The sequence below is a fragment of the Triticum urartu genome, chromosome 2A (assembly GCF_056163025.1).
Source record: "Triticum urartu cultivar PI428250 chromosome 2A, HENAU_Tu73, whole genome shotgun sequence".
In the NCBI taxonomy this organism is placed as follows: domain Eukaryota; kingdom Viridiplantae; phylum Streptophyta; class Magnoliopsida; order Poales; family Poaceae; genus Triticum; species Triticum urartu.
This window is the reverse complement of record NC_141874.1, coordinates 662,551,751-662,567,510: the sequence shown is the minus strand read 5'-3', so window position 1 is coordinate 662,567,510 and position 15,760 is coordinate 662,551,751. Positions and strand designations below refer to the sequence as shown.

General features: G+C 42.6%; 1 protein-coding gene across 1 annotated transcript; it reads right to left on the bottom strand.

Annotated features, from left to right (window-relative positions):
- Window positions 1-169: 169 nt before the first annotated feature.
- Window positions 170-9,320, bottom strand: ATLIG4 (DNA ligase IV). The gene is made up of 27 exons (XM_048674420.1): window positions 8,873-9,320; window positions 8,293-8,384; window positions 8,128-8,213; window positions 7,891-8,027; window positions 7,604-7,678; window positions 7,379-7,470; window positions 7,201-7,272; window positions 6,750-6,829; window positions 6,628-6,665; window positions 6,527-6,533; window positions 5,984-6,139; window positions 5,665-5,740; window positions 5,438-5,562; window positions 5,304-5,338; window positions 5,015-5,073; window positions 4,633-4,716; window positions 4,425-4,511; window positions 4,285-4,333; window positions 4,052-4,139; window positions 3,700-3,903; window positions 3,451-3,576; window positions 3,265-3,364; window positions 3,085-3,190; window positions 1,846-1,976; window positions 1,603-1,761; window positions 1,368-1,523; window positions 170-1,267 (listed from the first exon to the last, which is right to left on the bottom strand). Exons 1-27 carry the CDS (start codon window positions 9,206-9,208, stop codon window positions 319-321), a joined length of 3,705 nt encoding a protein of 1,234 aa, XP_048530377.1. The 5' UTR covers window positions 9,209-9,320; the 3' UTR covers window positions 170-318.
- Window positions 9,321-15,760: the final 6,440 nt, after the last annotated feature.

Below are 15,760 nucleotides of genomic sequence, written 5' to 3'. Positions count from 1 at the left end.
CACGACGGCATCGGCAATGGACGCGTCGACGCCTGACGGAAAACCAACCAATCCATAGGGCCGAACCAGGCTACCGACGCGGCTACGGTACACACTGCAGGCCACCGAGTGCTGGAAGCCATCACAGTTTGGTCCAGCATCAATTTTTTCAGGCACAACTCACAGTCTCTGCTATGCTCTCACTCCACGAGATAACTAGGGCCATGGTACGGACAAGGTTGATGGTTACAAGCATCTGTCATATTTACAGGACCGTGGAAACGGTGAAAAAGACGTGCGGCGTACGTGCTACCCCGAGCCCACAGAGCCGAAGCACTCTCACCAATCTTTCAGAAACTCGTCGGCCAGATCTTTGTAGCTCACCTTTTTCTTCTTGGGAGCCGCGGGATTTGGATCTGGGGCTGGAACCCCCGCACTGTATGACGAACTTCCTGCCGGCGGTGCCGGAGCCACGGGATTGGATGCAGAACCACCTGTCTCAGGCACCGGAGCCCTGTTATCCGACATGGAACTTCTCACACGCGGCGGATCATGCTCGACTTTGGCTGGGGGATCGCTGCTCGCGTCTTCCCTAAGCGACGGTATCATGTCGAGGAGCATCGCGTGCAGAGGATCAACCATCTGTTCTATCTTCTCACCTGCCATGCTCTCTCCTTCACCAGCGTCTGTTCTTTGGGAAGTTCCTTTGCTTTCGAACTTTGGACTGCCTGTCTTCTCCTCTGCGGCACTCAGTTTGACGACTGTGGGCTCTCGATCGTCCAATGTGATGAACTGGGCCCCTGCAGGCGGTCCTTGGTTTTCATCCAGGCTATCTTCTTCCATCTTTACGACAGCATCTGTGCCAACCTTTTGATCTTCTTCACCTGTTTCACCAGGGCCGCTTTCGTCAGATTCACGATAGTCTATTTTCGCTTGCCGGGTTCCTCTTCTAGCACTTGTTCTTCGAACTGGTCTAGGAGCAGCTCGAGGTGGTCGTTGGTGCTTGTCACTGCTATCTTCTTCCATCCTGGAGATGGGATCTGTGTTCGACTTTTCATCATCTTGACCTGTTTCACCAGGACCGTCTTCTTCAGGTTCACCATCATCTATTTTTGCCTGCTTATTTCCTCTTCTAGCCCTTGTTGTTCGGACTGGCCTAGGAGCAGCCCGTACAGTTCTCGAACTACTGCTTGTCGCCCTGCCCCTTTTCCTTGCATGTTTAACATGAGATATTTCAACCTCCTCATTTTCAGCAGTCTTGTCATTAGAGGGCTGGGCCTTTTCCTCACTGAAATAAAACATCAACAATCAAAAGGTAAATAGTTGTTTTCAGAGATGATGAAATGGTGGATACGTTGAACCTTCAAATGTGAACATTCAACATATACCTCCTTTCGATTTGTATTTCTTCTAATGTATCCGGTTTAAGGTTGTAGGCGGTTTCAGGCAATTTCATTTGTTTCTCCACTGAATCTTCTAACCACTTGTTACTGACAACATGCAATCTTTTGTCGTGTAGGTAACGCCTCTCAGCTGGAGAGAAGCTGCATAAACAATAGACTCATTACTGTTCCTATTCCCTGTCACTCACATAATATACAAAAAAAAGCATTAAATCATCACCTCTTGTACAATATGTCAAAATTGTACACCTCAAGAACTGAAACTATAACCAAATGGGTAGCAGGAGCAAGCCTGCTGCAATACTGACCACCATGCATTGTAAGGTCCTGCTTCACCCTCTTTAGTGCAAGATCAGATATTACATTGTAGTCCTCGTTCCTTCAGGAAGAAAACAAAAAAAGGAGAAACAAATAAGTATTGACATTACATGGAAGATGATATTTGGCAGTAAATGAGACTTACACTAAAGGTGCATGATACAAGTAAACGCAGCAACCCTGGAAGAAGCAGAATCTTTCATCTGCATAATACTTCTTTTTGTACCGGTGTACCATGCTTGGATCGACAGTAACTTTGTCCATGTTGATGAATATCTGAACAATGAATCAATGAAAGAACTGAAACTATAACCATAAACTAGCCCTTATAAAAAGGGCAAAAAGCAACAATATTTCAAGTCACAGCCAGCAACACCTTTCCTGCCACTTGCTAGTCAGAGCAACCTTCTCAGCACAAGCTAAGAATTTTATGTGATAAAACCACTTTAACAACAAAATTACAATGCCAGGGGATGCGACAATACGTGGATCTATGGCGAAGTAACAATCCAAAATTATGTTTGTGCTGTCATTCAAACTCTAACAGTGCTCGTTGGGTGAGTTGTTTGATGGCCATTATTAGGGAGATTTAAATTGGTGAAATCTGTCGAAGATTTATGTGTCTGAAAGGGATATCGCAACATGATTTCTCTAGCAAAGAGATACTATCAAATAGTGCTTTCTCTATCTGAGGCTTTATTCACGGGATGTACATAAATGTGGCCTTCAGATATCCCTAAAGCTATAGCCTATTTCAGATTCATCTGTCCCAAGGCTCATGTTGAGGGGTTTGCAAATTGCTCATATATGTACTGTAGCAATCCCATGTAGCTTCCAGCTAGCTACAGGGTGTACTGTAGTATGTGGCTATGTGCACCTTCTACTATATAGCTGACTGAGAGAACTGAGCACCACTCAGTTTGTGGGGCCGCATGAACATCAACCCACCCAGGGGCAGATCTAGGCCAAACAAGGCCAAGGTGCACAGCTCATGGGCTAAGGAGCATACACCAAATTGTGCAGAGCCCATGAAATACCAGGGTGCACACACCAACTTTTATGGGCTGATTGCAAGGAAAAAAGATGTTGGACCCTGGTGCATGTGCACCCTGGTAGCCCAACGTGGCTCCGCCCCTGAACCCACCCATTGGGGTTCAACTGTCATGGTTTGGTGCCTGGTGTCTAGGTCGTTCTTCTATAAACAATGCCATCAGCTTCTATAGCCTGCTGTCTACGTCATTCTTCTATAAACAATGCTATCAGCCATACTATAGCTGGTAGCATGATTAATTCAGACCCCCGTAACACATCTTGATTTTTGAAAAATTGTCACATGTGTTTAAGGAGATAAAGCATTTGCCGCATACAAAAATAAGCTCTGTACCTGCTTCAGGTCAGAAACATCGATGTCCCAGTAGTAAAAATCTGCGTACGAGTCGATCTCTTCAGGAAATTTGTGCCTGGCAAAATCTGCAAGAAAGAGGATATACCTGCACAGCAAAATGCATTAGAATATGTTGGGTAAAAAGATTAGAGGAATATGTGATATAAGCAAAGGACGAACTTGGGTTGCAAACGAAGAAGTATTTTTTGCTTGCAACAGTCCAAGATCCAGGAATAATGAATGATCCTTCCGTGGCGTATGGCCGCCTGATATTTGATACCTGAGAGTGCAGCAAATAGCCTCAAACTGTATGTACTCAGCACCCAGGATAAGGAAAAGTAGCCCTGCACAACAAAAGTGGAATACCTTTCTTCTCCGCTGCTATGCAGTGAGTAACAGAGTCATTAAGATTCATCGAGAAAGATCCTCCATTCTCCACAACCAGTTTATGGAAATAGTCGAGGTTATATGACGGAGGGGTGTTGACAAAATCTAAGTATGATAAGGAATGTACCAGTCCGAATATATGGTGTGCTTTAAAAAGATGCAGATATAGTTGCTTGACCTTCTACACAAATGTGTAGGTAGTGGCATATATGCCAAAAAAAAGGATACAGAACATCGTGTTTGCAAATATCAGGGTTTCGCCCTTTAAGCCTGATATGTCAGTCTTCATAAGATGTGAAGGGATGATTGATACATTCTTCTTCTCCCCCCTTTTGTTTATTTTTGGGTTCTGTAAGTTGTCGTTTTTCAGACTCTTATCATCTTCTGCCTTGTGCATTGACCCATTACTTGAGTGCACGATCTCCACAAATGCTGCAATGATCAATATTCCAGAGTTCATCTTTCAGATATATAATCAATATGCATGGGCATCAGAAGCAATGTGCCTTACTGTGAGATATTCAAATTGAAATGAGGATATTGATACAAAAAAACTATTAAAAGCGCAAAAAAGAATTACATTGCACATCAAGGCACTCGTGCCATGGCTTATCATATCTCACTCGTTGAATGCGGGGGAACCTCAAGCAGTATGGGGCAGCAAAAACCTTCAATATATTGGAAGCAATTGTCAAAAACCAACTGGAGAGCAAATCAGTGATTGGCTAAATTGGACAAGAAGAAATATTTCTTGAGCATAACTTTTTTAAAGACTGCAATACAACAAGTATTCGATTCTTTAAAATGAATTACCTCGGATTTAATTGTTCGAATATCACTTGTTATAGATAGTATGACTGACCTGCAATTCGTGATTTAGCAGATCAGATGCTTGCTACAGCTGAGGCTGGCTAGTAAGAAGCCAAGAACCCAAACGATTAAAGAAAGCTTACTTATCAGGGCTTTCTATCCAAACATCTGGCCGCTCCTTCAAATTGTTTGTTACTTCATAAAATCTGGGTGTTTTTTTGGGGGTTCCACTTTTGATGATTAAAAAAATAGCCATTCATGAGACGGAAATGGGGTGCCTTAACAAATAAATTCAAACATGTAGCATACTAAACTAATAATAATGCAAAAGCAGAAACAAAGACAATATACCTAAAGTGGGGCTTCAGTTTCGCGACTAGAGTGGCAAGTTCTTCATCGGAGAGACCAGTACCGACTCGACAAAATGAAAGAAATCTTGCAAGGATAGCAAAATACATAAAGGTAGGAAACAAAAACTTTGACAATCTGACCATATCAAAAGCTCATAAGAAACACTCTGAGAACTATTAGAACATGAAAAACTGAATGATCAAAATGCTATAATTTTTTTACTTGCTTTTTTTCCTTTTGAGACCAGAACTTAGCTATTAAGAACGTCAATATAGTATTAGGAGAACCGAATTCCCTCTCTTAACCATATATCCACCTACTTTCCCCCACATTGGTAGATATAAAGGTACACAAACTACTGTAGGAGAAAAGGTTTGCTTACCTTTTGGGGTGACTATTATCATCTGAAGACACTGCAAGACCAACTAAAAACTGTGCAACCTATAAATCGGTTTCGAATGATCAGAATTCCTTCATAGCATCCACTTGGAAGAACAAAGATAATTTAAGTATAGTCTTAGCATTACAAGAAAATTGCAGTTGGTAAGTCATGAGTTGTTATGTAAGAATCAAGAGTACACATTCAAAACTTTGCACCTCAGCTAGTGTTAATGTTGAAACCAGAACAGTGAAAGAAGTATGTGAAATTCAAAACAAGCACATGTACACACCTCTCCTCCTCGACGCCCTGATCCATAATATCCACCTAAAAAATAAAGGAATGGACATACACTCAATCACTGCACTCAATCAACAGGTGGAAAAGTTTACTGTTAATACTTCAAGTAAGCATGATGATGCTGACCTATAATAATAACATCCAGATCAGCACCAGCATGTATATAATCAGGCTTTAGTTTAAGCCACTTTCCAGTTCGATCACCAGGTTCCCATTTGGAATCAAGGTCCTTTAGTACAATTCCCTCATCTCTAATCACAAACAATGGATTGAAAAATCATGAGACCACATTTAGTTATTAGTGTTACAAACAGATTGCTACGTTGTTTTGTGTTTAGGAAGTGGAAACAAACCTGTTTTCGACAGTCTCCTTGAAGAATTTCTCAACGTCTTCAATATTGGGAGCAAAAATGGACCAGCATGGTTCATCTACAATTTGCAAGCATAACTACTGTTACATATTACTGAAAGGAAAAAAAAGATATAGCAAAAAAATCAAGCTCGTTATGCACTGCAGAAAATAAATTTGTAAACATAAAAAAAAAAAAACATGTCAAAGCAAAAGGACAGTTCTGTTAACACCCCTGTGGCAAATTTTTTGAAGATGTCATCTAGATTTATTTATTTGAATCAGATGTCAAGTTGAGACGGCATATAACTTTCAGGAGCTACCTGGGGGGCGATGGGTGTTTAGACCACCTGTTGGAACCAAAATCTCAAGACGACCCTTTAAAGGTTTGACAACCTTCCGCAGAATTTCGTGCCGCTCCGACAAACTTTGGTGGATAACACTAGTGTCTCCAGAATAAAGAATGTCAAAAGCAATATCTGTACATTCCTAGCGTCAAGCAAAACATGGCCAGCATGAAAAGAAAAAGTGATATGAAAAACTGAAGGGTAAAATAATGTTCCTCATAATTAAGTATTTGCGAACCAAAGGAAAATAAATTTCAGGTCATGTGTTAAATGCATATAGATCTACCCAAGCGAGAAACAAATGTCCTAGTGTTTTCAGGACACTGAAACCCAAAAGGTGTTTCATTACCAATTTGCCAGTTACTCCCTCCGTTCGGAATTACTTGTCGCAGAAATGGATGTATCTAGACGTATTTTAGTTCTAGGTACATCCGTTTCCGAGACAAGTAATTCCGAACAGAGGGAGTAGGTATCAATACAGAAAGCAAGATGCAAGAAGCAGTTAAAAGTGAAGGATACAGCACAACTGCAAGGGGAAAAAGGTAATTTCAGTTAGATAGGGACTGCCATACCAGGGTGAATCTAAAATGAACCTATAGTGAACAAGTTAATGATAAAACCTGTCGATTTGTCTCCAGCCCCTCACTAGCAGCCTTTGCTGTGAATAAAATAGTTTGAGTTCACTGTAAAATATTCAACAGAACATGCAAAATATTACTAATTCCAATGAAAGTTTAAAAACCTATTTCCTGGTTTGAGCCAAATTCAGCAAACCGATTAAGCGCAGTATCCCAAACAAGCATCTCCCCATCCAAAATACACCTGAGGATTCAGTTGAATTCATATCAGAGTTAAGAATGAGTGACCAAGTTGTATTGTGAAATAATCTACACAAAACATTGATATCATTCCCACAGAGAGCTTATATTGTCAAGGAAATAATATAAGGGGCAAGATGATCCCATAATAACTCAGCACATTCGGGTTTGTCTATCTAGCTAACTAGCCAAATAAGACCAACAAACTGACTACATGTTCCAATAATCACTGGAAAGATTTTGTCCATTTGTTTATTATGATAGGACTAAGCCCTGAGATGGACTTCTTTCATGCAAAGTCTAGCATCATTCTTATTAATGCTACAGTACCCCCAAAAAAAGAGGATACTACTGCTTAGTAATAATAAACAATACCTGTCAACCAGGATATTTTCCTTAATAAATTTGGACATCCCAGATGTATATTCAGAATGATCAAGAAAGGTCCTGACATACAGAAAACATTAGTGGGCCAAGATGAGGCTCTCTGTAAACTCAAAAACTTATACGTTTCAGAAGAATGTGCAAGTAAATATGGAACAATTTAATTTACCGTGAGAAGAAATGAATCTCTTCCCCATTCTTGTGAATTTGGATACGATCGCCATCAAATTTGCACTCAGCAACCACTGGTTTGCCATGAAGCTGGAGACAGGGAGGTGGCAGTTTGACGAAGCAGATTCAGGTGATGCCAAAGAGAAATACAGAGAGGGTATTTCCTTGGCAATAGTTACAACATGCAGTGTCACACTAGGAGCTAGAAAAAACAAGGAAATACCTTCTTCCATGCAGATGAAGCGTTACCGACTCTCATAGCTAGCTGAGGCCTCACAGCCTTTCCGACTTCTATATCCTGATCATACAACATAGGAGTAACAGAAGTAATGAGAAAATTGTGTGTGCCTGAAAGATATTCAATGACCTATCCATCCAAAAGATGGCTCCATGCATAGACAAAAGAGCAAAAGGTAAGAGCTACGAAATAATACTACATTTTGAAGACTTTGACCGTTGAACCACGAATAGTATGTGTCAGAAACAAAGTACAAGCAACAGCATAATCACCTGACGTTTATGCCTTTGACTTCGATCATTAAGCTTTTCACAGACCCATTTTAAGTCACAAGTGACATTGAATAAGTCCTCAGCGTCAGGATGAAATTCATGGAATATGCTCTTCTCACTGATCCCCAATTTCAAGTCTATGATGGTACAGGAACATCAAAAGAAATTCAGAAGTACTGTTGGAATGTGCATCAATTATTAAGCATAAAGAAACAATAGTCTGTAGAACAAGTTCACCTTTAATAATGATCATGAGAAGCCACTTCATTTCAAGGGCATTGGTTTTCTTGATCATACTTGAAAGAACCGAAGCCTTCTCAGACCTATATAAAATGAGGAGGAACTTCTGATTTCTGACTTTCAGTCATACACGAATGCGAAGGAAATAGATGCATAAGCTACCTAGTATCACTTGCAGATAGACGATCAAGTGCGTCATTAACCTCCTTTATTGTCAACCCACCAGAAGTCATTCCTTGCCTCCGCTGCAGCACCTGAGTAGAAAAAGGAAATTATGTCAAAAGCGGCCTGAAAAAAAAAGGCAAGATAAGCTGCTACAACAAGCAGCATCTTGATAAATCAATACAGCCACATGCATTTTGAATTGAATCGGCGTTTCTTTATACATTTATAGTATCAAACCAATGACACCATATACAACTACCAATAAGGCTTCCAGCCTTCTACTTTCGAGCCATTAGACCATTTTTCGTTACAAGTTGTGCACCCGAATCACAGAGAACACACTGACGATAGCCAGTGGTACATTGCTAAGCATATGAAGAACATCATGTCAAGCACACAGCTGAAAGGTCAATCCCCTAAGTCAACCTCTAATCCTCAACGGCTAAACCCTACACAATTCAATCAGTTGGCACAATCCATCGAACCCCATACAACAATCCATCAACGGCGAGGCGACGCTGTGATTACGGAGAACGACAATGCTGAATGGTGGGGAAAAAAATGGTCCCGACTGTACCTCGGCGGCGACGAGGGAGAAGTTGCCCGCGTTGCGGCCGCCGCCCCCGCGGCGCCAGTTGGTGAGGCGGACGGCGTCGGGGGAGTCCTTGGCGATTCCGAGCGCTTCGACGAGCGCGGCGGCGAGGGCGGCCTCCTTGAGGCCGTAGGAGCCGCGCTCGCGGTCGAGGGACGGGAGGATGAGGCGGAGCGCGCTGAAGTAGTCGTCCCTGCCGCTGGCCCCGTAGGCGCGGTCGAGGAACGTGCGGAGGCGGCCCCGCTTCTTCGCGGACGTGCGGTCCCGCGTCATGGCCTGGAACATCGCCACCAGGAGCCCGAACCGTACCGTCGCCGCCATCGCCGGCGTCGTGGGTGCGGGGTGGGGACGGCAGAGGGTCGAACCAGGGGCCTCTCTGCAAAACTGCGCCGCCGCTATATTGTTTTTTTTTCCTTGGTTCCTTCTCCCGCACGAGCTCCAGAGGGTTCGGAGGAAATGACGTGGTTTACTTTTGTGTACAACAAGGCCCAACAGACAAACTACACTCGTTCGTTGGCCCACCTTTGCTTTCGTCCGTCACCGTACAAGGCCCGAAACAAAGGAGTGAGAGATATTTTTTATTGTCAAAAAAAAAGGAGTAAGAGATTTTTGTGTTTCAGTGTCTAGTTTATTTCACATTGTTGATTCTAGTCCAAAGCATCCCCGTTTTGTGCAGTCTGTTATTTGCTTAGAATAATACAATTTTTCTATTGATAATTGTATTAAAATACATGGATTATTTAGCAAGTAGTTATGCATAGCATCTAACGACTTTGGGATATTTGACGACTGAGCATAGTTCCAACACTGGATTGGTCTCTAAATGCCAGGCAGCTAAACATAGCATTTGACAACTTGGATGTAGACACTTGCTCATAGGTCATACCATTGTGATTAGAGTTAAAATGGTCCCACTTTATCTTTTCCTTTGCATGTTCAAATGGATGAACATTATTCATGTTTTCCCATCTGGACATCATTGTCCGATATATGGCTCTAAATCTTATTTTGTCCGGAACACATATAGGTCCGCACCTTGTATATCCAGGAATTTTACTACCATACCACAACAAGACCTTTTCCCACGAAGTCATGTTTGTCTTTTATAAATTTAGCGTGACCATTTTTTCTCTCCCGCACGAGCTCGAGAGGGTTCCGAGGAATGCCGTCGTTCAATTTTGGGTAGAAGGACCGAAGGGCGCGTCTATAGCTCACGTGTAGCGAGCGTGAGCCAAACAGTATTTGGAAAAATGTTCTGGATGTATCAAAAAAAGTTCCAGATGTATAAAGAAAATTGATAATGTGTATGAGTAACATAGACATGTATTGAAAAATTATGAAGGCCATAAATTAAAAACTGGTAAAGAAACACATAAAACTGAAGCCTAGATACAAAAGCCATTGAAAACTTACACAGAAACACACACATGAAAAAAAAGAACCTGATTTTCATGCTTCTAAAACCCGCTTCCCAGGAACCCAAATAGGGTTGGACCATATAGCGATTGCCTACTGTATTGTAGTAGCCGAGATACAACCTTGGCGAGGCATGAAAGGCCGAACAACTAAGGATGTATTTGATTTGAGAATGAAGTGGAACGCAACGCCATGGTTCCGTTCCACTGGAATGGGTTGGTTTCGTTCTCGAGTTCGGTAAGAGCAATTCCGAGAAATGGAATGGTTACATTTTGGTGTTTGGTTTGAGAGATGGAATGAAATGGAATTGTTCATCTCATACACTGAATGCATATTGAATTGGATTTGGACAGAAAACTAAACTGACAGCTACATTAGTTCATGGGGGGTGTAAATGCATCTAGTGCCACCCCTAGTTGGTTTTGGAGTATTGACGACAAACCTAGTTGAGGGACTAATGTGTTTGTGAGAATTGCAGGATAACACAGGTAGAAGTCCCTCATTGATTCGGTTTTCCTACCAGAAATGACCCCTAAAAATGTAAGAAGACATTGAAGTCAAAGGTGGTATGTGAAGACATTCACATTGAAGACTATGACAAGAGAAGACATCGCATGAAGACTATGGAGCGCGAAGACTTAGTTCTTTCGTTGTTCTTTTTCTTCTTTGTTGAGTCATAGGAACCACCGTACTGTTAAGTGGGGTCCAAGTGAACCAGTTAGAATGACTGAAGTGATGCTTAACCAAAATCCTATGTCTTCGAGTGAAGACTATGAGAGCAAATCTTGTCCAGAGTTGGACAAGTCAGCTTTGCTTGTAGCTCAAGTAAAGTTGCCGTGTGTGTTTGAAATCTGACCATTGGAACACGTGTTAGTTCCTTAGTGACCAAGGGTCATTTCGGACAAATCAGGTCGGGTTGCCTAGTGGCTATAAATAGCCCACCCCCTACAACCATAAACGGTTGGCTGCTCAAAGTTAGTGCACGGCTTTTGTCGTTTGAGAGCAACCCACCTCGAAGCCTTTGAGAGAGAATTCCTTGCGAGGATAAAGCCCTAAACTCGCAGAGCCAAAGAGTGTTAGGCATCACTTAAGTCTTCCTGTCTGTGTGATCCGAAGACTTATTACACTTGAGGACTGTGAATCCTCCAGCCGGTTAGGCGCCGCGTTCTGAGCATCCAAGAGTCATTGTGGATCGCCGGTGAACGAAGTCTGTGAAGGTTTGGAAGTCTACCTTGAAGACTTACCAGAGTGATTGGGCGAGGACTGGGTGTCCTTAGCTCAAGGGGAATAAGGTGAAGACGAGGTCTTCTGAGTTGAATCTCAGCCTCCCTAACCAGACGTACAGTTGTCACAGCAACTGGAACTGGTCCAACAAATCATTGTCTTCAACGAGTCACTGGTTTCATCCTTCCCTTCCCTTTACTTACTGTTGGTCCTTGTGAAGTCATTGTATGATTGCTTTATCTTTTGTCTTCACTGAGTGACTGCTTGTTCTAATTGGCTTCACAATATCTTCCTACCTGATCTTTACTGCCTAGCTGCTATTAGTCATTGTGCTTTCACTCCATTGAATACTTGACTATGGTTTGCCTAGTGTAGTCTACCTTCCACTGCATGGTAATAGGTTTATTCCTATCGTTTGTCTTCGAAACTTCCATGTTTTGAGGACTTTCATAAAAATCACCTATTCACCCCCCCCCTTTAGTCGATCACTAGCACTTTCAATTGGTATCAGAGCAAGGTACTCCCTTGTTCTGTGTGATTCGATTTAACCACCTGGAGTTTTAGCTATGTCGACTGCAGGGATAATCAAAGTCTCCGTTGCGTGCCCAGTCTTCGATGGAATTGAATATCCCTACTGGAAGAATAAGATGCGCATGCATCTTGAAGCCATTGATGTCGACCTATGGTATGTCGTTGAGAATGGCGTTCCCAAGGCTGGTGAAGGTGTCACCGCTGCTGATGTCAAGAAGTTTGTTCAACTGGACTTCACTGCCAAGAACATCATCTGTGGTCATCTGACCAAAGGACGGTATGGCCGCGTGAGTGCTTTGGAAACATCTAAGCTAGTCTGGGACTGGCTCTCCAAGGTCAACGAAGGCGTCTCAACCCAGAGAGATCAGAGAATCAGTGTCCTTCGCAACCTCTTGTGAAGAAGTTCCAAAAATTCACCAAGAAGAAAGGCTTTAGAAAGTCCTCACGATCAAGCTCAAGGAATGATGAAGCTTCTGCTCATGACTACAAGAAGAGAACATGCCACAAGTGCAAGAAACCTGGCCACTACATCTCTGAGTGCCCACAGTGGGACAATGAGAACAAGAAGAAAAAAGAAGAACAAGGAGTATGATTCTGACGACAAGAAGAAGAAGAAATACTCAAAGTCTTCTTCCAAGTCCTCCTCAAAGTCTTCATCACACAAGAAGAGCTCATCTGGCAAGGCACGTGCGTTTGTTGGCAAGGAAATGGATTCAGAGGAGGAGTCCGCTTCTGAGGAGGCGGAGGTGGAGTCTGAGGAGGAGTCCGATTCTGGCGTTGCGAGTCTGGCTACAGCATACGTTGCCAAGTCCATCTTCAACACTGAAGACAGTGACTTCATCGCCGACACTGATGCAAATGACAAGGACTACTCCGCTCCTACCTACTGCTTCATGGCACGCGGTGCCAAGGTAAACACACGCACTACTCACTATCAAACATCTAGTGAAGATGACTCTGATTATGGTTCCAAACCCAGCTACAAATCACTTGCTAAAATTGCAACTGAACAACAGAAAGCTATGGAACATATTCAAAAACTGTTAGACAAAAGCGATGATCTGTTAGACGCTGAAATGACTCGATCTCAGTCCTTAATTGAAGACATAAAAAATCTTCACGTTGAGTATGAGGAACTTGAAAGTCGTCATGAAACGCTCTCAACAACTCATGAAAAGCTTTCCTATGATTATCTTCAAAGGAAGCAAGATCTTGAGAAATTGAGAGCGGCTCATGAAGATCTTCAAAAGGAAAACGAGTCACTTCGCGCCAAACAGATCAGTTCAGCTCAGGAAGGATTTGAACCACCATGTCTTAAATGCCTTGAGCGTGATAACGCTACTTCTGTTGCTGAATGTTCTACTGCTGCTACTATTGCAATATCTTCAACTGTTGATGTGGTAACTAACCCCTCTACTGAGGATACCACTGCTATTGCTGATGAGAATGCTAGGTTGAAGACATTGCTTGAAACAGGGATGTTCAAAAGTCTTAAAGGGCATCAGACACTATGTGATGTCATCAAAAGGCAGATCCTGAACCGAAACCCTAGGAAAGAGGGTGTTGGGTTCGAAAGGAAAATGAATGCTGATGGCTCTTACTGGAAACCTGAGCAGTACCCCAAAACCACATGGGTTGCTGCAAAGGAACCTTCAGCGGATCCATCCACCCTATCTGGCTTCACTTGTGCTAATCCCATTGTTATTGATGAATCCTTTGATGCAAACTATAAACTGTTTAAGAATCAGAATGGTGAAGTGTTTGCCAGGTATATTGGTACTAACTGCAGGAATGGGCCGCCTATGAAGAAGGTCTGGGTGCCGAAAAGGTGTTTGGAAAATCTTCCTGTGAATGTCGTCATGACACCACAAGTGAAGAAGACAAACCCCAGACCACAGGCTTCATATGGTCCAAAGGCTTCATACAGACAGAGGACTCACCTGAGTCGCACTAACACAAATGTTTTGCAGGGAAACCTTACTCAGGCCTATGAATATGAGCGTGTTTCATTAAACCGCCATGTTCATAAGACCAAAAACTATTCTGCTTATCCTTATGAGTACTATTGTCCACTTGCAAGACTTTTTGCTAGGGCTCCAAAGCCAAAGTTCTCAGATGCTGCACTTAGACTCATTGCTTCGAAGCCACCCTTGAAGATGTGGGTGTCTAAGAAAGCTTAACTCTCTTTTGCAGGGAAAGGTCTCCAGCCGAAAACCAAAATCGTCTGACGCTATTGCTGGGGACCTTAAACATCTTGTAGGGCGCAACATCAAATGCCCAAATGGTCTTATTATGTATTTTGTTCCTGAGTCGCTTGCCACTTGCCCTATTAGTCCTAATCTCGATCTAAGCTTTCATAATTCACTGGCTCGTCAAATGTTTTTGCTTCACAATTCTCTTCGTGAAGCCTATCCCCCTAACTGCACTGTAGGGTACGACACCAGCTACTTCAGAATGGATTATTGATAGTGGGTGTACCAATCACATGACTGGTAAGCGAAGCCTTCTTATGGACTCAACCTTACGTCCATCTGACAAAAGTCACATCACATTTGCTGACACTGGTAAAAGTAAGGTATTGGGTCTAGGTAGAGTTGCAATCTCAAAGGATCAACACATGGATAAAGTCATGCTTGTTGAATCCCTTGGTTTCAACTTAATGTCTGCCTCAATGCTTTGTGATTTAAACATGATTGTGATGTTTGGAAAATATCGTTGCCTTGTTCTAATGGAATCTGACAAGTCTCTAGTGTTTGAAGGGTATCGGAAAGATGATTTGTACGTGGTAGATTTCTCAGCAGGACCACAGCTTGCCGTATGTCTTCTAGCAAAAGCTTCAGAATGCTGGCTCTGGCATCGGAGGCTAGGGCATGCTGGCATGAGGAACTTGCACACTCTTGCAAGAAAGAAGCATGTCATAGGCATCGAGGGCGTCAAGTTCAAGAAGGATCACTTATGCGGTGCCTGTGAAGCAGGAAAGATGACGAGGGCCAAGCATCTCTCGAAGACAATCATGACAATGACTCAACTCATCGAACTGCTCCACATGAATCTTTTCGGTCCCACTCATTACTCAACTCTTACTACTACTGCTTGTCTCTATGGCATTGTCATTGTTGATGATTATTCAAGATATACTTGGGTGCATATAATCCTCTACAAGATTGAAGTGCAGGATGTCTTCAGACGCTTCGCCAATCGAGCAATGAACAACTATGGCGTCAAGATAAAGCACATCAGAAGTGAAAATGGCACTGACTTCAAGAACACTGGCCTAGATACATATCTTGATACTTTGGGCATCACACATGAATTCTCAGCTCCGTACACGCCACAACAGAATGGCGTCGTCGAACGCAAGAACAGAACACCTATTGAGATGGCTCGGACGATGCTTGATGAATACAAGACTCCAAAAAAATTCTGGCCTGAAGCCATTGATACTGCATGCCATATCATCAACCGTGTTTATCTTCACAAGCTTCTAAACAAGACATCCTATGAGCTCCTTGCTAGCAAGAAGCCAAATGTCAGTTACTTCAGAGTATTTGGTGCCAGGTGCTGGATCAAGGATCCACATCACACTTCAAAATTTGCACCAAAAGCACATGAAGGTTTTATGCTTGGATATGGAAAGGATTCACACTCCTACAGAGTCTTCAACCTCTTTCACTATAAAGTGGTTGAAACTGTGGATGTGCG